At 46.5% G+C, this 24,523-nt stretch overlaps 3 protein-coding genes across 11 annotated transcripts in view; 1 reads left to right on the top strand and 2 right to left on the bottom strand.

Annotated features, from left to right (window-relative positions):
- Cnbd2 (cyclic nucleotide binding domain containing 2) overlaps positions 1 to 1,065 on the bottom strand; it is a 63,693-nt gene extending 62,628 nt beyond the window's left edge. For 2 of the 6 annotated variants that reach the window (XR_003953718.1, XM_006500172.4), the window contains exon 1: positions 212 to 613. Coding sequence is in view for 5 of the 6 variants with exons in the window: in XM_006500172.4 (XP_006500235.1) it covers positions 212 to 478 (267 nt within the window). In the remaining variant the exon portion in view is untranslated. Of the gene's footprint in view, positions 1 to 211 lie in introns of all 6 variants that reach the window. The other 4 variants (NM_027585.2, NM_001316755.1, XM_030252071.1 and 1 more) reach the window with 3 other exon arrangements.
- Positions 307 to 1,165, top strand: Scand1 (SCAN domain-containing 1). The gene is made up of 2 exons (NM_020255.3): positions 307 to 509; positions 609 to 1,165. The coding sequence occupies exon 2, from the start codon at positions 663 to 665 to the stop codon at positions 1,089 to 1,091; it is 429 nt and encodes a 142-aa protein (NP_064651.2). The 5' UTR covers positions 307 to 509; positions 609 to 662; the 3' UTR covers positions 1,092 to 1,165.
- A 1,892-nt stretch (positions 1,166 to 3,057) lies between these two features.
- Phf20 (PHD finger protein 20) overlaps positions 3,058 to 24,523 on the bottom strand; it is a 113,307-nt gene continuing 91,841 nt past the window's right edge. For 2 of the 4 annotated variants that reach the window (NM_172674.2, XM_006499339.2), the window contains 8 exons: positions 20,447 to 20,545; positions 19,433 to 19,597; positions 18,736 to 18,914; positions 16,263 to 16,362; positions 14,295 to 14,490; positions 9,832 to 10,228; positions 8,197 to 8,380; positions 3,058 to 5,717 (listed from right to left, as the gene is read on the bottom strand). In NM_172674.2, coding sequence (NP_766262.2) covers positions 5,575 to 5,717; positions 8,197 to 8,380; positions 9,832 to 10,228; positions 14,295 to 14,490; positions 16,263 to 16,362; positions 18,736 to 18,914; positions 19,433 to 19,597; positions 20,447 to 20,545 — 1,463 coding nt within the window. In that variant the 3' untranslated portion in view covers positions 3,058 to 5,574. The remainder of the gene's footprint in view (positions 5,718 to 8,196; positions 8,381 to 9,831; positions 10,229 to 14,294; positions 14,491 to 16,262; positions 16,363 to 18,735; positions 18,915 to 19,432; positions 19,598 to 20,446; positions 20,546 to 24,523) is intronic. The other 2 variants (XM_006499338.4, XM_017317827.2) reach the window with 1 other exon arrangement.

Below are 24,523 nucleotides of genomic sequence, written 5' to 3'. Positions count from 1 at the left end.
AGGTGTCCTTTAGCTCTAGGATTACGGGCTTGAGAGATCTTTTTAAAAGTAATTGGAGCCCCTGTCCCGCTGTCCCACCCAGGGCATCCGCCCAAGCTCCGACAATCCCCTAGCCAACCATCACCCTCCTTTACCCAGGACTGTCAGCGCTACCCCCAGATCCTGCCTGGTCAAGTAGGGACCAGCATCTACCCTAGGAGGCGCAGGTCACCTGCACGCCAGGGCGGTCCTTCGGTTGGGGTGTCTCCGCCTTTATCTCCTTAATCGAGGCCGGACTCTCCTTGTCTTCCTCTGATCTGGAATCCGATCCCGACTCAGATTTCGACTCTGTCGTGTCCGACTTGTCCGCCGGCTCCAATGGGGACCTTGCAGTGCCGCCATCCTTAGTGTCAGTAGAGCTGATGTCTACGGACTTCCCCAGATCAAACTTCACGTGACTGGTAGAGGAGGCGGCTTCCGGATTCGCGGATCGGTTCATTTCCGGCCACCGAGGAGCTTCGCGGGTCGAGGTAAGCTGGGCTTGCCCGCAGCCTGTCCTGAGTCCGCGTCCCGCTGGGGTGCCCGGGCCCTGCCCTTCAGCGGCCCTCTGTTACCTCCTTCCGGTGCAGACGCAGGCGAGGCGCCGGACTGCGAAACAAAGGGGGACGCCAACAGCCGTAGTCATGGCGGCGCCGCAGCCCAGCCAGGACCCCCAAAGCCCCGCGGCGCCTCCCGAGCAGCAGGAAGGAGCCGGCGACTGTGCGGCCCCGTCGCCCGATTCCGGGAGCTCCCCGGCCCCGGAGCTCCCCGGCGCGCCCGCAGCTTTGAACACGGCGCCCTACGCTGACGCCGCCCTGCGGCCCGGAGCCTCTCGGCCCGGCCCCGAGACCTTTCGCCAGCGCTTCCGGCAGTTTCGCTACCAGGACGCGGCCGGGCCCCGGGAAGCCTTCCGGCAGCTGCGGGAGCTGTCCCGCCAGTGGCTGCGGCCGGACATCCGCACCAAGGAGCAGATCGTGGAGATGCTGGTGCAGGAGCAGCTGCAGGCCATTCTACCGGAGGCGGCCCGGGCTCGGCGGCTGCGGCGCCGCGCGGACGTGCGCATCACCGGCTGAGCGGCGGAGCCTGGGGCTCCCTGGACTGACACCCTACCCCTGAGTTAATAAAAGTTGAATTTTGACAGCTCCCATGTCTGCTGTGTCTTGCGTTCGTTCTTTATTTATTGGGTTTATTTTACGAACTTGTTGCCCACCTTTCCAGCTGATAGCTAGAGGATTCTGGGAACCTGTAAGATTAAGGCTTTTGATTAGCTATTCCTGGACCACTGCATTTGCGCGAAGCTGTGCCCTTAGGCAGGAAATCTACCTAGATCTAGACCACATTCAGTTTTTCTAAACCTGCATGAGTTTTGTTTTGCAAAAGGCCATGTTAATGAGGTTTCAGTTTTCTAGCCTTCTATTCTCCCCTCTGCCTCACACTATCTAGTATCCGAGCTTCAGCAGATGGCAGTACACAGCGGTTTCGAAGCTGAGCAGTAAAATAACTGGCCCTATTAAATGCTTTATTTAGTTGGTTGTTGTGACTCATACTTTAAACCTCAGCACTCAGGAAGCAGAGGCAGGAGGGTCTCTGAGGCCAGCCTGGTTTTTACATAGTGTGTTCCAGCCAGGGCTATGTAGACCCTCTCAAAAACAAACTCAAGCAACAGAACTGATATTGCCAAGGAAAGCGAACTCTCGTTTCACTTTATGCTTAAAGATCAGTAACTGGAATCAGTACAACTGGACAACAGTGTTTTCCCAGTAATCTTGTTGGAAATAGCCTCTTCTTCCAACGGTTACCTGGTAAGTTTTTTTTTTGAAAACAGCTTTTCTCAGTTTTTCTTTTGAGAAGTTGATGTGTACTTTACATAATTTCCACTTAACTTCTCCATCTCATATGACCTCTACTTTCACATTTGTTAGACACACACACAGAGTATCCAGTGTCCTGTGACAGGGACTGAGAAGGCTCGGCATGTTTCCTTGCCTTAACCTATATGGGTCAGGGCCTCCTGTCTTTCTATATACACGTGTTGGTCATTTGAGAAATGTTTTGCATAAAACTATTTAGCGTTCATGACCTTAAAAACAAACCAATGGCCATGACGGAAATGTGTATCATGAAAAGACGCCTCGGACTTCGGACTCCTTGACACCGATGCCCATTCCTCTCCTTTATCAGCCTCTCATGAACTTCCTCTGTGAGAGAACTCCCTGGAGTGAGGCACACTTGTGAGCAAGACTTCCCTCTCTGCCCCATTTTTTAAACCAATGAGTAAACTCCTCAATCTCCAATGTTCCACCTGCTCAATGGTTTCCCCCGGGATGAGCCTGGAATGCATGAGTAATACGAACTTACTGTGAGGCTCCTGTTTGAATTTTGCAATGAAATGAAGACAACCAGTTTTGAGGATTCTGCCCAGGCATGGGTGTTAGTTGAGGGGTAGTTCAGGTCTATAGGAAGCCTGGGTTTGTTGAACGCAGTAGGTAAGTCTCAGTCTAGGGAAACAGCCTGTCCTGCCTTGCACTGTGTCCAGCAACCAAAAATGCAGTAAACCTGCAGCTTCCACTGCAATGTGTGAGCCACACTTGAACTCAGGACCTTCAGAAGAGCAGTCAGTGCTCTTAACCGCTGAGCCATCTCTCCAGCCCCCGGCACTTTATTTTTTAAGACAGGGTTTCTCTATGTAGCCCTGGCTGTCTCCGAACTCGCTCTGTAGACCAGGCTGGCCTCAAGCTCACCATAATGCATAAAACATTTAATCCTTGCTGGGTTATGGTGGTATACTCGGAGACCAAGACAGGATCATTTTAAGTTTGAAGCCCAACTTTGGGTTGCATAAGCTCAAGGCCAGCCTGGACTACATTGCAAGACTTTGTTTAAAGAACAACCAGGTGTGGTGGTACAGGACTTTAAAACCAGCACTTGGAACAGAGACGGGATTTCTGGGAGTTCTAGGCCAGTCAGGGCTATATAGTGAGACTAAACTAAACCAACAAAGCCCACAACCTTTTATACTTCAGTAATGTGACTGACACATAGCAACAAGAACCTGTTTTTATTTTTCCAGATACAGAAGTTTGCATGTTTTGCAAATATTGCTTGAAAGCAACACTCATATGTACAGTGCCTTCTGTCTAATAGCGTGTAAACACAGATACGTATCCACAGTGCAATGTTGGCTCAGCCAGGATCCACCTTGCATACATACTAAAGAATGACTGATCAAACCAGAACTGTTTTGTCAAGGTGACTTTCTATAGGTGGATAGGTTTTTTTAACAGACAGAACATAGGTAGTGCACATCTTTCTAAATGATAACATTGTTTGCAACAGATTCCAGTGCTCCAACTTAGGGGTGAATTCACTTTGACCCAGGAACTGGGAGTGGAGCCCCTCAACATGGCTTTAAGTTAGGGAAGAACTGAGGTTATCAGAATATGGGGTTTCTGCTTTGTTTCCCTAAAAACAAGTAATAATGAAACCAGATTATGTCCTTTACAAAACCTAAATGATAAACCCAGTAAGGACCACACGGCAAGATTAGCATCATTCAGTTTCTGCTTCCTTCTTTGAACCACACAAAACTGACTGCCTTCAAGGTTACAGCTTCCCCAGATGTGATACTTAAGAGTAGTTACATAAAAAGAAAAACCTCAATTTAAAATCCTTTATTACATTTGTGTGTATGTGTGTCACAGAACAACTTGAAGGTGTCAATTCTCTCTATTCGGTCCTGGGTCTTGAACTCAGGTCAGCAGGCTTGGTGGCAAGCACCTCTCCCAACTAAGCCACTTTGATGGCCCCAAATTAGTATCTAACAATCATCATACCTCACACAGTTGTAGCTTTAAGTATCTTGTTTCTTTCCCTTTCAGACAATCATCATACAAGTCTCAAAATGTAGCTCTATGATAAATTATCCAGAACCGTGATGGCATGTGTACTCTTGGAGCACTTCTTCCCACAAGAAGACATCAATGTGAGCAGTGGGAAGCAGCCTCTTGTAAGGGACTGTGTTGGCTTAATTACACATCACACATTCCCTAAGCTATGCCAGGTCACCTCATGCTTGCTCCACAGCACATTTTGTATCAGATGGTGAACAGATCTTTAGATAAGGGCATTCATTCCCTGAAGCTTCTCTGTACACAAGCCTGAATTTATGGCCATGATGGCCTGTTAGGCCTGAAACTTAACCATTCCTAAGGCAGCGAGAGGTGCTGCTGTTGGTAGCTACCGACATTGGCTCCTTAATGTTTACATAGTAAATATTTGCAGCCTAGAACATTACAGATTACAAAACTGATAATGAATCTGTGGATGTTGATGAATAAATCAAACAAAGTTTACCGTTAGTGATACAAAAACTGGTGAAAATGAAGTCCTCACAGCACGGAACCTTTTACATTTCACCTAATAAGATAAAACCAAGCAAACAACATAGCAATGACACATGGAACCAGAACCTGCGAAACAAGAAACAACACAAACATCTCTGTGAAGGTACAAAGAGGTTGTACCTGGACCATAAGCAGCATAATTACCTTCATCTCATAAAGTAACACAGACGGGGAATTGAAAGAGTGGAGTGGCTGGAGTGGCGACTGCTACCCCAGCCTCCAGGGAGGAGGGAAACAAGCAACAGAGTTGCAAGTTTGCGGATGAGACATAAAGTAAGGTAATTCCCACCTTCTTTGTAACAAATCTTTACAGTAAAAGAGTTCGAAAATTTTGGGAAACTTTTTTTCATAACTTTAAATAGAACTGGGAAGCAGTTGAAATTAGTAAGTGGGTAGAAAATGCTGTCCTTTGGGTTCCAGCCCCTGACTGCTTCCTCCTGGAATTCCTTGTAGATTCTCATTACATCAAGATTCTAGCTCCTCCTTTAGCAGTTTCACTTGGCTGCTGAAGCCCTGTACAGCCCAGCTGACTCTGGAGTGAAAACATAAAACCTTGTCCCTGGTACCGTGAAGCCATGCAAGAGACGAGGTGAGAAAATGGAAGTCTTGAGGAAGCAGAGCAGTAAGGACCCAGCCTTCAAAAAACTGCACGGCACAGTGAAGTCCCAGCATTCCAGTGAGGCTAAGGGATGAAAGCGGTGGGTGCCTGCTGCCCACACGACACACCAGGCAGAGAAACCGGAGGGGTTGGCACATGCCTCTACCTGACTCAAAAGTCAATTAAATAAACTGCAAATCGAATTTACAACTGTTTCCTACTAGGTTTTTATTTTTTTTGGCTCTCATTTTGTTTATCATCAGTGGCACGATTCCAATTGAAGATGTGCAAAGACTTGCTTCGTTCAACGATGTGCACAGAATGGGATTCTAAGACTATGTGCTGCCTTTGCAGTTGGCTTCCAGATCAAGAGAGCCCTGTCCTCCAGCAGCCAAAATGGTCTCTTTGTCCCCATGTCCATCACACTCCTGGCCAAATCCCTGAAGTCAGTCAGTGTCACGTGCATCCAGCATGCTAAGTTTATTTACTTAAATATGCGAAGCTCCCCTGGCAGAGGTGCCAGGCCTGTGCTCCAAATGTCTTGAGTGGCCAATTTCATGTCGAGCAGCAGAGGGCGATCTGCTGCACCTTGCCCAGGTCAGTCAGCAGCTGCTTGATGCAGTGCTTGAGCTGCGGAAGCCTGGCCAGTGGCTCTGGGGGCTCCAGCTCCCCAGTGTAGTCCAGCCAGCTCTCCAGCACTGCAGGTGAGAGGGGGGGGGAGATCCAGTGAGTGCTCAGAACCTGATTCACCCCAACCTTAGCTCAGCCAGTTTAAGCCAGGCTTCTTCAACACGGGCACCCCACAAAGCACTGCTCCAGGGCACAAAACCCTAATGCTAAGGTCTGCAGTGTGAACTACCCTCCGCAGGCTTCTGTTGGATACCTGGTCTTCAGCTGGTGATGCTATCTGGGGAGGAGTAGGTAGGTCACTAAGGGCCCGCCTTTGAGACGTTTACCAGCTCCCTGACCACCATGGTATAGATGGGTACCTCGACATGTGCTCCCGCCACCATGACAACTCTGAGATTATAAACTACTTAAGCCAATTTCCCTTCAAGTTGTTTCTGTCAGGTATTTGGTTACAGCAATGACAATATAAATGCTTCACAATAGTGCAGTCCTGAAGATGTCCTAGTTAGTGATTGAATGATCTATGTCTGTCCTCTCCAATACAGTCAGTGGCCACCAGCCAGATCAGATCCGGCTGTTATGCTCTGAGGGGCCAATGCAACTAAAAAACTCATCTGAATTGCATTTGCTTTAATTGTGTTAGCTAGCTGCTATTCTGCCACAGCAAAGCCCAGAAGGCTCTGAAGACAAATCTTTCCCACTGTAAATAGTTGTTGGGCTGCTAGAAAATCTATAGGGACTTTGAAAAGGTCTGGTTTTTGGTTTTTTAAGTCACTGTCAATTCTGATTTGCTTCATATTAATTCTTGATACACAATTATCAGCAGCATGAAATATACTTATTTTCTCCCTTTAAGAAGTTAGTGTAAGCCCATACTAGCTTTTGTTCCAGCAATCAGGTGGGGTCTCTTGAATTTGAGACTAGCCTAGCCCACACAGATCCTGTCTCAAAACTAATCTACTTCCTAAATGAAAGCTTTAAACTTCATCCTTCACTTTTAAGTTTTCTTGGCACCTCTTCAAGCCATGGGGGGAAGGTGAGCTGCAAATCAGAAGGATACATGTGAGGTCCTCTGGGAAGCCAAGACAGCCTGGCTTCCCACCTCAACCACTGGCCACTCAGAGAGCCCAGGCAACACGGAGGTAAGATCTGTGACGGCTCAGACTTCTCTCCTGAGGAAGAACTCCTCGGGCAACCACAGAACATTCCACACAGAGCAAGGAGGAGCCTCAGGTGGGCTGGAGAGAAGGTGGATGGTTAAGAGCACTGTCTGCTCTTCTAGAGGTACTCAGTTCAACCCCCAGCAACCATATGGTGGCTCATAGCTATCTGTAATGGGATCTAGTGCCCTCTTCTGGTACATATGGATAGAGCACTCACATACATAATAAAAGCCATGGGGCCTCATACAAGCTGGATGTCAGTGGGTCTGTCCCTCCCTTCATCTGCCAACAGGGCAACTCCATTTACTGTCACTTCAGAACTCTCATCAGCCCCTCTCCAACAGAAAAAGCATTAGTTTTTCTTTCTTTGAACAGCACTCTTGTATGTTGCTCAGGTTGGCTTTGAACTCAGTCCTGCCTCAGTTTCTTAAGTGCTAGGATTATAGGCAAGAGAAACACATGTTTGGCATGGTCTCTGCCTCAGGATGGCCCCAACCACAAAGGAACGCTAGCCAGGCCACATGACTGAAGCTTGTAAAACAAGGCCCTTGTCTTAAGAGTGACTTCCGGTGTGAGCTTTCCATAGCCGTAGTTACAGGCTTCAGAGCTTGACTGTAATTCACAGAATCCTCAAACACAGACTTACAAATTTGGTCCATTAAAAATTTTAAATTCCATTTTATTTATTTTGTGCCTGTATGGAGCTCAGGGATGGGGCCGTCAGGCTTAGAGGAAGCAGCTTTTACTTGTGGACAGCGCTCTAGGCCTGGAGCCCACCTTTCCAATGGAAACAAATAACCAAGAACAGTAAGTAAACCATCATGAAAGGGTTTTAACTCAAAACTAGAAGAGATGCCTCAGCCATGAAATCACTGCCTTGTGTAAATCTGAACTTGATCCCCAGAATGCACATTAAAAAACCTGAAAGGCTGGGCATGTGAGCTGCCCTGGGGGTGCTGGGAATTGAACCCAAGTCCTCTAGACCACAGTACTCTTAACCTCTGAGCCTTTGCTTCAACTCTATCTCTCCATAACAGTGTAGTTCCCTCAGAACTTAAGAAAAATGTGCTCAGGTTGTAAAGGCGCTATGCTTCGTCCGTGGGGTGCTGAGGCTAAGCTTGCTCTTGGCCACTAAGCTCTACTTAGCTTAGCCCTGCAGAGTTCCCACTGCAGACGGACTGGACATGTGAAGCAAGACCCCTGAGAGCCCCAGACTTTGTAAGAAACTAAACATTTTCAAAGTTACATTTGTCCTCACTGAGGGGAGAACTAGTCCAGATGGGGCTGAAGAGGCAAAAAAACAGCTGTCCTTGGACAGCAAGGCTGTGAACTTCAGAAGGCTTCAGAGGGAAGCTCAAGACTGATTTCAAGAAAGGAAACCTACCGTCCAGCTCCTTCTCAATGGAGTCCATCCGGTGCGTCACCTCATCCTGCAGGGACTCCACATGTGTGAGCAGGTTGAACTGCCACTGGTGCTGAGAGCTCACCAGCCCTTCTCCACCTCTGTCCAGCAGCTTCCTTGCAGGCGTCTCTTCTGGCAAGACATTCTTGGAAATGTACTCTCTCACCTGGGGGGGGGGGGGCATGCAGTGATGTGTACATCATTGGGCAGCCAGCCAGCTTTTCTCCAACTAGTCAGCATTATAACCCTCTGAAAAAGCAGTTGTGCGCCCAACCTCCAGCTGCCACTCACAGTACAGCCTCAGGCCAGCACAGCACCCATGGGGCTCAGGCACCACAGCACCCATGGGCTCAGATGCTTCCTCTGGCTGGCCCAGCGCCCGGCCTGAAGCAGGCCTCTCAGAAGCCCAAGGGCTGCCCAGAGCAGTGCTAGTGATGGTTAGGTTATTAGAGTCAGTTAGTGAGGCCTGGCTGTCTCTAGTGAATATGTGGCCTTGGTGAGGTAGTTCCCCTATCGGCAACAAGGATACAGTTTTCCCAGGTAACATTAGGATGAAACTATGGTGCTGGTATACAGTCAGCTTACCAGGGGGTTCCCTTGATAAGAAAAAGAACTTGGAGATTTTACATTGTGTTTCCACAGGACTGCTAGCCTTTTACTATAGTTTCAGATCTCAAACTTTTATTCATTTATTTAGGATGATAACAATTCATGGTAACATTTAGGGCTTCCTGTGTACAAAGCAATGTCCTGAAAGCTTCCTTGGATCTGATGAGGAAAGCCAAAACCAAAGTGACTGAACCTAGACTTGAAACTAATCTGCTACAAAAAGGCTATCCTCACACCCTAAGTAGACTTCCATAGACACTGGCAAGGACAGAAGCTGCAGGTGCAGACCACACCCTGGGAGCAGAGCTGGGATGCCGCCTCTTGGCAAGACACAGCAGTGCACTTAAGCTGCTGAGGCCAATCAATCCATAGGCTAAAGTGGAAGAAAGTAGGGATGACAGGGGCAGAGACCTGAAACCACACAAGGCCTCTTGCACAGAAGAGAGGCACAGTGGCACTCATGAAGAAGTAAAAATGGAGACTCTGGCATGCTACCTAGCATTCAGAACAGAGTTACTTAATAATGACAGAAACTAAATAACAAACCAAACATAAGGCTAGATCCTGGGGAAAATGCTCAGAGTAGCAAAGACTTTAATGACGGGTCTGGGAAAAAAAATAAAATTTTCTTAAAAACATTGTTATCTAACAACATACTTGACTTAAGTTCATGCTAATAATTTAGCACCTAGGTACAATTACGATGTAAATGATATTAAAGAAAAAAATTTCCTTATAGTTTTTCCAAGTTTGAATCAACTTCTAAGCTTCTCCTCTCTCTGTTCCTGACCCTGCAATTGTGCCATTTTGTGAAATTTCCTGGGACTAAAGGAGGTCCCTTAACTTTGTACACATCTTAACCTTAAAACAAAAACAAACAAAAACCAAAAGCCCTCTCTCTGATGAGCAAGTTTAATATGTCTATGAAGAAATGTCTTCCACAGGAGGTTGGCCCAGGACTCAGCAGCACAGCCATCAAGGAAGGAGTAAGTACAGGCAAACACCTACCTTTGGGGAGCTGGGTTTGGGATCTATGTCGCCTCTGCTCCTGTCTTGGTCGATGGGCCAGCCTAGGCGAGGGGAGAGGGAGTCGTCGCCGTTCTCACAGAGGGGGCTGACTGCAGCATCAAGGGCAGAGCCTCTCGTCTCCACGACCAGCCTCTGCTCCACAGCGGGATAATAGGCGCGAGGTTTCTGGTAGCAATGCTCACTGGTGATGTAAGACTCCTCCACAGATCGGGGCAGGGGCGATGGCTTCTCCACCGCCCCATTCAAAGTTCTATAGCTTGGGGACTCCTCGCTCCTGGCGTCTGTGATGTGGATGTGTCTGGGATGTGCTCTTCCCTCCCCCGAGTGCTGTTTCCAGGGCTGGCACCATAGCTGCAGATCAGGATGCTCTCTGCTTCTGTGGGGATGGCAACAAGAAACAGCGTTGAGAGTAGCAGGTACCACTGCAGAGTTCCTCTCATAAACATTCTCCAGTAAGGGACAGTGGCCTCTACCTGGGATATCTACCCACTTACCACACTGGGATGTGAACCTTCAGTCTCTTAGGAGGCCACTTCCCTAGGCTCCCACTGCAGGCACAGTGGATGCAACTAAACTTGGTTGCTCAACAGCAGCCAGTGAGCTCAGGCTCCTTCTGGCTTCTTTTGGAAACTAGTGTTACTAGTGGAAACTGTCAGCTACCAGCTCTGACTTTAAAGGTGCCTCACGCCACGCCTGATACATCACGCCACGTCTGATGCTCAGAACCACATGATAGAAGAGAACCAATTACCAAAAGATGTTCTTCTAACCTGCACACATATGCCGGGGCACATGCACTCATAAATACAACACAGTAAAAGCAAATTTGGTTTACTAACAAAAACCTAAACTCAATCAACTGCCAAAGTAACCCTGGCATGTGACAGCACTGATAATCACCCTGGCATGTGACAGCACTGATAATCACCAATTATCAACCAATTATCAACCACTAAAGTGCAGTAGTGCTGGGGTGAGTATGGATGGCCATTAATCATATTTTTTTTTCTTTCTTTCTTTTCCCGAGACAGGGCTTCTCTGTGTAGTCCTGGCTGTCCTGAACTCACTTTGTAGACCAGGCTGGCCTTGAACTCAGAGATCCACCTGCCTCTGACCCCAAGTGCTGGGATTAAAGGTGTGCACCACCACGCCCAGCATTTCTTTAAATAAAAAAATTACATTCTATTTTCAGCATTCCAAAGAAAAAAGTGGCCAGGGTCAGTAAAGGGTAGAGATGCCATCACACAGGAGGACAGGCTCCTCTCTGCATCTGATGCAGGAGGACTGCATGAGTGTCTGCACAAAACACTGTGAAGGACGCCACAGTCCCCTGGAACCATTGCTCCTGGACTTCTAACCCAACAGAGTCATTACACTCATCTATTCCATCTTACACAATTATAAAATTGGAAAACAAGAGAAAATATTTCAGTTTACTGTTCTAGGTGGGAACAAGTGCATGGAAAGTATGTGGAGGTGTGTGTGTGTGTGTGTGTGTGTGTGTGTGTTGGGCATGGCTGTGTATATATGTATACATGTGCTAGGAACTGAACCCAGGGCTTTGAGCACACTAAGCAAGCATTTACTTACTCTCTCAGCCCCAAATTAACTATCTGTCTGCCTGTCTGTCTATCTATCTATCTAAATGTATCATCATTTTTAAGATTTATTTTATTTTTAAATTATATGTCTGTGCCCAGCATTTGTATGTGGCACACAAAAATGTAAAACTGAGGAGGTCAGAAGAGGCCTGGAGTTGGGGAGTTACTAGCAGTTGTGAGCTGTACAAAATAGGTGCTAGGAGCCACACATGGATCCTCTCCAGGAGTCATGCACACTCTGGGCTGTCTCCCCAGCTTGCTTCCTGGAGCAGAATTTGAATGCACACACACACTTTTTAAACTAAAAAGTGACTCACTTCACCTTTCAGTTCTCACCTGCTCACCTTTCATTTCACAAGTACGGAGAACTTCTCTTACAACCTTTGATCACTACAAGGAAGAAAGAGAAAGGTGGCGGCAGAGGGAGAGAAAAGGGTGATAGTGAACGGTGGCTGGGGAGCACAGTGAGTGCAGTGGGGTGACAGTGTCCCCAGAGCCCAGGTGGAAACAAGTGGCTACACAAATCCAGCTCCAGAAGGCCCAGAACCTCTGGATGAGCAAAGCTCTGACAGCGACAAGTAGGTGTTAACAACGGCTCGCCCAGAAGAATTTTTAAAACTTTTATTTTTAAGGGGGCAGAGGGTAGCTCAGCTGTTGGGCATGGCTGTGTATATATGTATCACTTGGCTGTTCTTCCAAAGGATATAGGTTTAACCCACATGGCAGCTCACAACTGTCTGTAATTCTAGTTCCCGGGATTCAGCACCTTCAGAGACGAGACAGAGATGTAGGCAAAAGCACCAATGCACATAAAATAAAATCAATAAATCATTTCTTAAAAAGTATGTGTGTACATGTGTATGCATTGATGCTCTCAGAGACCACCCATTGCATCTCTTAGAGCTGGGGTTATAACCATCTGGTTTTAAGTTGGCCAATGCTGGTACTGGAAACGGAACACAGACCCTCTGGAAGAGCAGCAAGAGCTCTTAACTGCTGAGCCACCTGCCAGTCCCTCTGGCAGCAGATTCAAGCTTCTTTGCCTATTAATCATGAGAGTTTAGGATGAAAGAATAAGCAAAATGTGAAATGCAAATACTAGACATTTTGCTTTAAAAAGGAAGGAAGTCGGGGGCTGGTGAGATGGCTCAGTGGGTAAGAGCACCCGACTGCTCTTCCGAAGGTCCGAAGTTCAAATCCCAGCAACCACATGGTGGCTCACAACCATCTGTAATGAGATCTGATGCCCTCTTCTGGTGCATCTGAAGACAGCTACAGTGTACTTACATATAATAAATAAATAAATAAATGAATAAATCTTAAAAAAAAATGATTTAAAAAAAAAAAAAAAAAAGGAAGGAAGTCCTAATACAATATAGAAGAACCTTGACGGTATTACACCAAGTGAAATAAACCATGGGTAAGTACTGCATGGTTTCTCCCGAAGTATCTAGAAGTGGAATTCATAAGGACAGAAAACAGAATGATGTCGCTGGGCTGAGGAGATGGGACATCTGGAGATTACTTAATGCACCGAGAAATCAGTCTTGTAGGATGAAAAGAGTTCTGGAGACTGGCTGCATGCCTGTGTAATGATTTTCACAATACAGAAATGTACAGAAAAATGGCTAGATACAAAACAGACATGGCGTTCAATCCTGTAATCCCAACTATGGCGGAGGCCAAAGCAAGACCATTGCTTGAGCTCAGGAATTCAAGACCAGACTGGTCGAATTAAGAGCTAGGTGCTGCATGCCTTTAATCCCAGCACTCAGAAGGCAAAAGGATCTCTGTGAGTTCAAGGCTAACCTGGTCTACATATCTAGTTTCAGGACAGCCAGTACTAAATAAAGATACCCTATTATAAAAAGAAAAAATAAATAGATATAAATAGAAAGGTTCAGATGGCAAATTTGGTATTTGGCATTATGTATATTTTACCACAATTTAAAAAGCCCTCACTATAAATGTAAAAAAAAAACAAAAAAAAACAAAAAAAAAACTCACTGGGCGTGGTGGCTCACGCCTTTAATCTCAGCACTTGGGAGGCAGAGGCAGGCGGATTTCTGAGTTCGTGGCCAGCCTGGTCTACAGAGTGAGTTCCAGGACAGCCAGGGCTACACAGAGAAACCCTGTCTCAAAAAACCAAAACCAAAAAAACCAAAAAAAAAAAAAAAAAAAAAACCAAAAAAACCCCCAAAAAACCTCAGTGTAAAACAAGTAACTGTACACCCAAAGGTAACACAACACAAGCTGTGAGTGAATACATTAAGCCATAGTGGCCAACATCTATAATTCCATTTCTCAAGGGAAGGCTAAGACATGGTGGAAGGACAGAACCACCTCCTGCAAACTGTCCTCTGACCTCTGACCATGTGCCATTTGGTACACACACACACACACACACACACACACACACACACACACACACACACACACACACACACACACACATTCCTGTACGGGCAAACAAGAGAAACCAAATGCACACATCATGTCCTGGTTTACAGTGTTAGTTGCCTGAATATATGCACTTATCAAATTCAATGAGGTCTTAAAATAAGTGAACTTAATTACATGCAAAGTATTCCTCAATAAGTCAACTGCTTTACAAAGAAACGTTTATTACATAACTGACTTTTGGGGGAGTGGGGTGGGGGAGCGTACTGGTAATCAAACTCAGTGCCACACATGCTAGGCAAACACTCAACCCGAAGCCACATGCTCAGCATAGTAACAGATTTTGTGGTACAGGTCTTTGTGGCTTTCCCTTTTTCCCCAAACCTGACTGAACTGAGAGCCTGAGTAAGCTCCTGCCCAGAGCTGCAGGCACACACTTACTGCAGAATGCTCATCTTGAGCTGCAGGCCGTGCAGCACTTGGATCACTCTCTGCACGTCCCCGAGCAGCTGGTGGGTGGCCACGATCTTCCTGGCATTCTGGTGGGAGTAGTTCTGATCCAGAAATGCCAGACCATGCATGTGTCCCCGGCTCAGCCACTCCTTGTCATACCAGTACTTGAAGCCAGGCCTCTGACCTAAAGAGACGACATTGCAACAGTCAAACATGCCTGAGGAACCCAGGCTGTCCTGTCCCCTCCGCGGTCCTGTGCTTTGATGGCTGTGCTCATTCTGTTCACGTTTCCTTGGCCTCTACTCGGTGCTGGAGACAAAGCTGAAATAAGGCCTGGGCCCTCCTACCCGCAGCAGGGGCTAGAGCACGGATTCCAATTCTGATCAGTAGTCTTCCTCCTTTCAACTATCTCCCTCCCTTCCCATCTTTTCTGCCCCCTCCCCTTCTTTCTCTAGACAAGGCCTCACATGGCTCAGACAACCCTTAAACTAACCATGTAGCTTAAACTGGCTTTGAACCTGTTCCTCCTGCTTCTGTTTGGAGAGTTCTGGGATACAAATGTTCACTACCATGGCCGGCTGAATTACCTCTTCAGATTGAAGTCATTTCCTTCCCCCCTCCACTCACTCTCCCACAGCTTCTGACTGCTCACAGAAGGAAACCCCAAATCCCTATCGATCGATTAAGGCTGACAGCATCCTTCTCTTTCCTCTTCTCCTCACTCCACCCTTATCATGGTTTGTCTGAGTTTTAGAAACACACACACACAAATCTCTTCCTTGGCCTGACCTCTTTCCTCCAGAGCTCTGACAAGGCATCCCCTGGGCCTCTCCAGGACAGATGTTCCCCATCTCCTCAGGCAGGCCTTTGGCCACCAGCCAGCATCAGAGAGCCTCTGGCTCCCCCTCTCTGCTTTCCCTCCTAGCTTCACTTGTACACCTGTCTTGGGTTTATTTAACTTGTTTCAACTTCTGTTCTTTGTCCCCAGTCTCATTAAAAGACAGAAAAGGATCCGTCATATTGATGGCTGCAGTTCCAGAGCCTGGAATGTGTCTCAAATGGACTGAGTATGAACAGAAGACTCCAGATCCTAACTAGACAAGTGACAGGCCCCAGACCTTAACTAGACAGGTGACAGCCCTCCCTTCTCTGGACCCATCTCTGCTTCCCATCGTAACAGATGACCTGGATGGCTCTTGGGTCCGGCTCATCACAAGTCTCTTTAGAAAGGACAGAAAACTAAGCTCAGGGACTAGGCAGCACGTCCTGTTCCAAAAACTCAGGAGACAGCACCTTCCAACCTGACTCATTCACTCTTCAGTCACTAAGAAACCTTGAAACAGGCTGGGCATGGTGGAAGGGACAGTCAAGAGCCACTACCCATTAACCAATGACCCCCACTAAGGAGCCGAGCAAGACTCCGCTTAAGAGTGCTCCAGAGCAGGCAAGGCTCATCCCTTCCAGGGGCAGTGACACAATGGGGGCTGGGATGTTTGTGTGTGTGTGTGTGTGCAAATGTGCCCTCCGACATCCCTGAAATGGCACCAACAGAGAGAGCCACACGCCCATCCTCAGAGCTCTCAAGGAAGAAAGTGTCTGCCAAAACTGGAACAAAAGATCAGCCAGGCCCTGAGCAAGACCAACAGAATAATTCATGGAGCATTCCACACTGGATAGTTTTATCAGACCTACGGAACTCTGTGCTTCTTGTCAACAATGTCATGTGTGTTTCCCACTACATTTCAGATCAGACCTTCTGCTAGGTAAGCATCTTCAGACACATCCCTTACTGCTACGTTCAGAAGGACTGGCCACCAGGAGGGCTTGCAACAAAGGTGATCAGAGTCACCTAGCCATCAGCAAAGATTCATCAAGAGCACAGACATGGTGTCTTGAAAGTTGCTGTCTAAGGAAGCGATTACACGCTGCTCACATCCCAACTCCAGCAGTCTCTACCTGGAGGGTCTTGGCAAACATAGCAGGTGTATTTCTCAGGCACGTTTTCTTCCAGTAAGCCCATGCAGACCCCGTGCTGCCAGCACTGGCACTCTTCACACTGTGAAAATTAAAGAAGCAACACAAGTCAGAACACAGGAGGCACCTGAAGCAGGGCCACAGGGCTGAGAGGAGATGGGGAGTGCTCCCTTCTGACCTCCACCAACAAAGCTGTAGCCACACAATGACCTAGCTAGGTCACCACTGACCCCATGGAGGTCACACACAGTAAACAAATTAAGGTAAAGAGTCCTTAGTTCTTTAGTGCCAAGAGCCATTTCAGAAGTGCCCATGTGAGGCGATCACCTCTGTACAGACTACAGCACACACAGAGAATTTACTGTAAGGTGTGGCAGAATATGCCTGGAATCCCAGCACGTGAAAGGTAGAGACTTGAAGATAAGCTTAGCCAGACACAGTTACACTGTGAGACCAAAGCCAGCCTGGGATACTTTAGAACCTGTCTCACAAACAAAACACAAAGCAAAAATATAGATCAATTGAATACTCCGGCCTCTCAGCTTCTACTTCCTGGTAACTTTGTGGGGTTAAGGAAACCTGTTCCTACTCTTGAAATACATTACCTGTGTTATTTTGCACAATTCCAGATCACAACCCTAGGCCTCAGTTCCCCAAGTACAGATGGGTTACTGCTCCTGCCCACACCATGGGCTGTCTACTAGGAATCTGGGGTCACATGCACACACCCACTATGAACTCAGCACAAAGGTTCATGTTAACTTTCTATTATTAACAGACTTTGGCATCCTAGAGCAATCATGCGCTATTTCTTTGCATTTCCTCTTAAAACTTGCTGAAGGTTGCACAGGTGATCAATGGCACATGAGACAACATGAACTTAGCCAAGTGCCAAGACCAACTGCCTTCCCTGGTATTGGGAGCGCTGCCAGAGGGCCAGGAAGACACCAACTTTACTTGGGCTTATAAAATATTGTGGCCCCAACAAATAAGGAAGTTGGTAGCTCAGAAAGTAAGCAGAACTCTAAAATTAGTAGTCAGAAAATATATGCAAAGAAGAAAGATGAGAGGGAGGGGCTGGCCCTGCTAGGGATTTTTAAATATCACAAAGGCATAATCTCACAGAAGTGTGCTCTTCTGTCTCTGCTTCACCGAGAAAAGAGAGAACCCAGAAAGAGACACAAATGTACAGAAAGGCAGTAAATGAAGCAATATTTCAAAAAGGGAGGACACTGCCAGTAAACTGAAGCCACAGCCCTCACTCCACACCAAAATAAACTGCAGGAGGAGAAAACATGCATATAGTGCTTAAAAAACAAAACCTCTGAAGTCCTAGAAGCAACTCCAAGGTCTACACCTAGGAAACAAAGCCGGCATGGCAGCACGTGATTGTAACCTCAGCACTTAGGAACAAAAACAGAAAACACAGCAGGTTTGAGACCAAGTGGAACCAACAAGTGGGACCAAATGAGACTGGTTATTTCACTAGCTTGAAGCTAGAATCACCCGTGGAGAGGGACTGTCTAGATCAGGGTAGTTTCTGGTCTGTTTATTCAGGATTATTTTGGATGGGCTGAGTGGAAGACTTTCCTTTGGAGGTGGCACCGTTTCCTAGGCAGGGATCAGCCAAGCACAGCATGCAGGGGTGAATTAGCTCCACTCTTCTTCCTGACACTGAGGCAGTGGGAGGAGATGGCTTCACGTTCCTGCCACCATGCCCTCTGTGTCCTATGCACCCATCTAGAACTGTGGGCCACAGTAACTTCTCCCTTAAATTGCTTTTGCGAGGATATTTTATCATAACAGAGTAAGTAACTAAGAGACTCTGCCCCCTCCCCCAAACCATCAACAAAAGGATAAAAGACAGAAATGCAACTATGTACTATTAAATCAAGTCAACTTCAAATTTTGATGTCACATATATAGAACAAGAAAAGAAAAAAGCAAAAGAAGCCTAATAGCTATAGCCTATGCAAAGATGCACGGCTGGCGGCCAGTCCTTTTCCTGGGAACACCTGCGGCCAGCACAGATACATGCTTGCATGTGCAAACACACCATGTTGTAACAGAGGTGGACAGATTATAAAACCTGACTCCATTTCCTCCTTCAGGCTACCAGGGAAATGTATCTCAAAGAGAAGATAAACAAGACTGAATTGCCACTCCACAGCCTGAGTCCCTGTTGTCCAACTGTTCCCTGTGAGACCACAGGCTAGGCCTCCCCATGAGACGACAGGTTAGGCCTTCCCCTTTGGCCCCAATAATTTCTCATTCTATTAATAGGTATTTACAGTAGCCTAGAATTCCCAGAAATGGGAACCCAAAAGCAAGCTCAGTCTACCATTGTTAGTACTACACACACAGGGCTGTTCACACGGCTCACTTGCTGCTGACCTCACATTCTCTCTTAGGATCAGTCTGTCTTCCTCTAACCTGTGTTCTGGAAACTACTTGCCTGAATCATGAAGTCATTTTCCTCCTGCACTTCACAGATGCAGCGGACCACCTCAAAATCATAGCGGTCGTCGCCCTCAAGCTCCTCATCTGGGTTGGTGGTCACATCAACATCTTGACCATATTCCTCATCACTCCAAAGAAAGCTCTCGGAAGAGGACTCACTCAAATTATCCTCCTCTGGAAGCAAAGGGAAGCCAACGGTCAGTGCTCTAAACTCACTAATAACACTGTGCACCCCACACTGTTTCTGCCCCACTCCCCCAGGAACTTCCACAGGCCTGGAAACTAGACTCTGTTTTCAGCTCTATTCATAGCAGAACAGCTCAAATGATGCCTGCTGCCTCACCAGGGCTCAACGAATGTCCCCACTTCACTGAGGAAACAAGAAGGGGCTCCCAGTATCACTGGGCTCATTGTCAGAAGAGCATTGTCTTGTCGCCCACATACAACATTGCCCCAAGGACTCTAAAATGCCCCCTAGTTATCCTCAGCCCACCAGGACCTACCTGGCTTATAGCCATTTTTGTCCACAGCCACCTTCAGATTTCTGCACACAATAAGGAGAGAGGCAGAGCCAACTGCAGGGATAAGGCTAGACCTTCTGACTACTTCCAATCATTGAGTACACTCAACCACAGCCATGATCATATAGCATATACTTTCTAACAGCCCATCATTTGAGAATGAGCTCTTACCACAGGTTTTCAATTTCCCTTTGTGGTTTCCATTATCTGAACCATGGAGCTGCGGGCTCATATGGACCCCAGGCTTGTGTGAGGACCCACACCTGGTGACAGCAAATGTTTTGGGTGGAGAAGGTTCCTGGGAAGTATCACTGATGTCCTCACTGCAGGGACATTCTACAAGAATAGCATCAGACACAAATGAGCAACTCAGGCATCCTCAGGCATCCCAGAAGCAACCCCATCCAATAACAGCCTTTAAGCTCGGAGGTGCAGCACACCATAGAGAGGGGTGAAGGGCAGTCACCTTTGAGAACACTTCCTCCCCACCCCACCCCTTTCCTTTTCTGGTAAAATGGATTTCATAAGCCAGAAGGGACTCGGATAATAAAACATGGCTTCTATTTAGCTCCCAAGGTCACAGCAGAGATTTTCTTCAAAGTTTTGTTTTCAACAACGGCAGGTTTTCTTGAGAGTTGACTGACAGCTATGTAAGTAAACCTCAAAGATCATCCATGCACGGAACCTCAGCGCTTCGGATGCTCACGCTCAGGACTGAGAATCTGAGAGCAATCTCAGACAGTAACAAAGACCATGTCTCACGAAACATAAGGGGTCGGGGGTTACCTACACACCTATATCCTTCCCTGTGACAGGACACACTGGCCAATGGTACAAGTGGGAGGCATTTATAAAGGCCAGTCAAACTTTCTGAGACTTGGTCGAGGGGCCAGCAAGATGGTTCAGTGGGGAAATATACTTGCCATATAAGAAACCCACAATGGGAGAATTTGTTCCTGAAAGTTGTCCTCACCTCTCCACATGCACTGTACATGTGGACACCTTCATTTACACACATCATAATGTACATGCAATAGTAGTAAATAAACTAACTCTCTGTAAGAGTTGGTTGTACGTTCAACCTCAACCCACACCCTCTTCCAGGACCCATGCTAGGCTGAGCCCACAGCCCTACGAAAGGCCTCCTGGTCTTTCCTAAGTGGGGAAGCCCTCCATGGAAAATACCAGGCTTGGTTTTCTTTTTCTTTTTCTTTTTCTTCTTTGGCTTCACTCTCACAAGTTCTTTGAATTTCTTCTCTTTAGTCTTTTCCTTCTCTTTTGCAGCTAAAATTAAGCACATGTTCAGGAGTTGTTATTTAGAATTTTGTCTTCAGTTCTAGGATCTTATTATTCTCTTAGTTATCTTAGTATGCCTAGGCAAAAAACCAACACACAATCCTGGACCTGCTCCTGCCCAGGAGAGCCCCTTCCTGCCCCTGGGGGAGACAAGACCACTCCACCACTCCAGGCCTTTTTGGTCTGGGCTGCTGCCTGGGACAGTGACTGAGTCTGGGTGGAGTGTGCAGTGCTCATTCACTGTTTGCCCACAGCTGCCTTCCTGCTTCAGCTGTCAAGCTGAAGAGTGACCACAGTGACTTAAGGACTTCAAAGCTGATATTATTATCTGGTCTTTTATAGGAATGTTTGCCAACGACACTAAGGAAGCAGAAGCAGGCAGATCTCTGTGAGTTCAAAGCCAGAAAGTTCCAGGACAACCAGAGTTATATAGTAAGAATCTATTGCTCAAATACATAGATAGAATTTTTAAATAAATAAGTAAAGTTCAAGGCCAGCTAGACTACTTTGTGAAACTCTTGCAGGAAAAAAAAAGTGTATGTGTACATATATGCACATCCATACATATATGCGTGTATACATATAATATTGGGATGACCTATACCCATATATTGTGTTAAATGGCTATGTAGGTACGGCCCTGTATTTTCTTTTCTTTTTCCTTCTCCTCCTCCTCTTCCTTCTCCTCTTCCTCCTCCTCTTCTTTTTAGATTTATTTTATTTATATAAGTACACTGCAGCTGTCTTCAGACACACCAGAAGAGGGCATCGGACCCCATTACAGATGGTTGTGAGCCACCATGTGGTTGCTGGGAATTGGACTCGGGACCTCTGGAAGAGCAGTCAATGTTCTTAACCGCTGAGCCATCTCTCCAGCCCACCACCCCTGTATTATCAATTATTAACTACTGAGCAGGCAGCACTTTGTGGATATTTGGTATTATCATTTCTATGGACCATTAACTTACATCCTATATATAAATGTTAGCTACTTCCTTACCAGCCCAAAAGAGAATTCTCTGAGAAGACAGTGTGAAAAAGCCAGCTGCCTGGGATGAGGTCATTCAAGGAATGTCACAGTGCCCTCAATCTGGCCAACAGGCAACATGACAATATGGACTGGGCCTCATCCTGCTGCTCATCATCGCTCAGAATGAGTAAGCGAGTGAGCGTGGACCCTCTCTCACTATGCTAACAGCTTCTTTGTAGGAGAAAGGAATGGGGCTTTCTGTAGAATAAAGAGTCTGGGGCAGAACTACAGACCAGGCAGACAGGAGACACAGATCCATAGATGAAGGAATAGGGAGGGGGATGGAGCAGTGAGAGCCACGTGGAGGGAGGCAATGGCAGGCAGGCTAGGTTAAGTTAGAAGCTAGCTGAGAGACTGCCTCAGCAAAAAGGCCAACAGCCTAAAGCTACATAGATGGCAACGTGTCTTTATTATTAAACCATATGTGGGACTCCAATTGCAATCTATCTTCTAGAAGTCTTGGGACATGAGCTCTGTAACACTGGTCCCCACATGGGAAGTATAATGTGACCCCAATCATAAGGGTAGCAACTTCCTGATGGGATTAGTGTCCTTCTAAGTAGGACCCAGAGATACGTGTGAGGATGCAGGGATGAGATCCTTCACTAGAACCACACTAGAGACACCTTAACTGAATCTAGATCCCCAGCATCTAGAGTTGTGGGAGAGAAATGCTTGCACAGGCGTGGAAGTATCCCATTCTCTTCACCGCAGTTCCCATGATGAACTCCTGCCACTGACTTTGCAGAGACTACCTTTACACACGGAGCCATACCCCAGGCTCCCAGGCAGAGGCTTAACCTAGAAAAAGCATCATGGAAGGGAAGGGAAAGCCACTGTGCTTACTGCCTACTGCCAGTCTCAACTGCACCACCTTCTTATCCTGGGGAAGCATGGCTTTAGACCGAATGAAACTGTGGGCACCACAGCCCAGTTATTTTCTGCAGCCATCAGCATTGTTTACTGTGTACCAGACAGACTGTGTGCTAGCAGGGACACACTTGTCTGTCTGTCTGTCTTTCTTTCTTTTTTTTTTTTTTTTTTTGAGTTTTTAAGACAAGGTTTCTCTGTGTACCCCTAGCTGTCCTAAAATAGCTCTGTAGACCAGGCTGGCTTCAAATTCACAGAGATCTGCCAGCCTCTGCCTCATGAGTGCTGGCATTAAAAGTGTGTGCCATCACCACGCAGATCTCCTCTCTTCCTTTAAAGAGCATTAATATCAGTGTTTGGCCAGAGACAATGATACAAACCTTTGACCCCAGCAGAGACAGGCAGATCTCTGTAAATTCAAGATCAACATGGTCCAGGCTGGTCAGCACTGCATAGTGAGATCTTGTCTCCAAAAAGGCCACTGTTTGATGCTAAATATATCAAGCACCTCTTAAACAAGAGAAACAAACCAGCCTTTGCGTCTTTGTTCCAGAGCACCCTCAACCATAAGCACTTCTCAGCAGAGGAGTTTGACCTTGGTCTCCTTGGCAGTGCATGGCAATACATTCCTGCAAAGTGAACAGGCTGATCTACTTTAGCCTGGAGCAATTCTGATTCCAGAATTCTGATCATCTGCTCAATAAGAAACTTTCCCTGTGGTGATCTCTGTTTCATAAGAGCAGGCGCAGGATTCTGGTCCTTAGTCTACAATCTGGTTTATAGAATTCCTCTCTGGAAAGCAGCCATCCCCTGCTGGGGCTTACATAAGACTGAGGTAGAGGCAGTGTTGAGCAGCCCCCCACTGTGGCTACCCTCACTGTGGCTCACAAAGATCCTCTCTTCCTAGTGGCCCCACACCTGGTCTCCCTTGAGCTGCTCATTCTAACTCAGCTGCTAGTCTCCTCAAGTACAAAACCAGCTGAAGGGAAGTAGATCCACACAGGCCAATAAACTGAATACCATTAGCCACTTGCTCACAGATACTAGGCACCTAAAGTGCAAGGCTAGTTTGTATTGACTTGTGATTATTAAGTAGAAAACACATTATGGTTTTTAAAGATTGACTTCTAGGAAAAGTATATAAACTAGAGAGGACATGATTTTTATGTAGAACACACACTAAAATGGTTAAGTTATGTGTCAACTACACAGGTATGTTCTGAGAAACTCATGGTGACTTTACTGTCCAGATGTCACAGATTGTGCTTGCACAAACTACGATGGCTGCAATGTCACCAGACAACATAATTTTTTTAACACTATAGTTGTATACATGGTTTGTCATCGACAAAATTGCCACAAGGTGCTACAAGACCATTTTGGATATACTATTAAAAGCACTATTTATTTTCTCATTTTTAAAACTGTGGCTACTCAAAAACAGTGTACTACACACGTTTCAGATTCTTGGTAACTACACAGCATGCATGAACAAAAGTAGCCCTGATACACTGAGACTTCCTAACACAACTAAAGACTACCTTCTCACTGCGCCAGAGATCTTAGATCCCATGGCTCTGCCCCACTGTCCCACGAATCGTCATCTTATACGCCCTGGAGATACAACCACTGCACCTAGCATTTTCACATTGGTGCTGGAGATCCAAACTGTAGTTCTCATGTGCACAGTAAAAGTTTTACCCACTAAGCCATCCTCCTAGCTCAATACATACACATTTTAGTATAAAACATCTCACCAAAACAAACAAAACCTATGTAGTGATATTACAATCTCAGATGCAAATAACTTTAGAAGACTGTAGAGTTTATTGGAAATTTGAGGGCTATAGCAGTATGCTTCTGTAATCCCAGCACTTTGGAGGCAGAGATTGAAGGATTTGGAGTTCAAGACCAGCCTGGAATAAATAAGACTCTGTCTCAAAAAACAAAGTCATTTATTGCAAAGGTATTAATCATTCTGAAAAACCCTTGGAAACCTAGTTTTCAACTTCTTTAGTTTTAGAGTAAGCTCAAAAGAAGGGCGGGCTGTTCCCCTGCTAGGACAG

The sequence above is a fragment of the Mus musculus genome, chromosome 2 (genome assembly GCF_000001635.26).
Source record: "Mus musculus strain C57BL/6J chromosome 2, GRCm38.p6 C57BL/6J".
In the NCBI taxonomy this organism is placed as follows: Eukaryota; Metazoa; Chordata; class Mammalia; order Rodentia; family Muridae; genus Mus; species Mus musculus.
The sequence above is the reverse complement of the archived record's forward strand: the minus strand, read 5'-3'. Positions and strand labels throughout refer to the sequence as shown.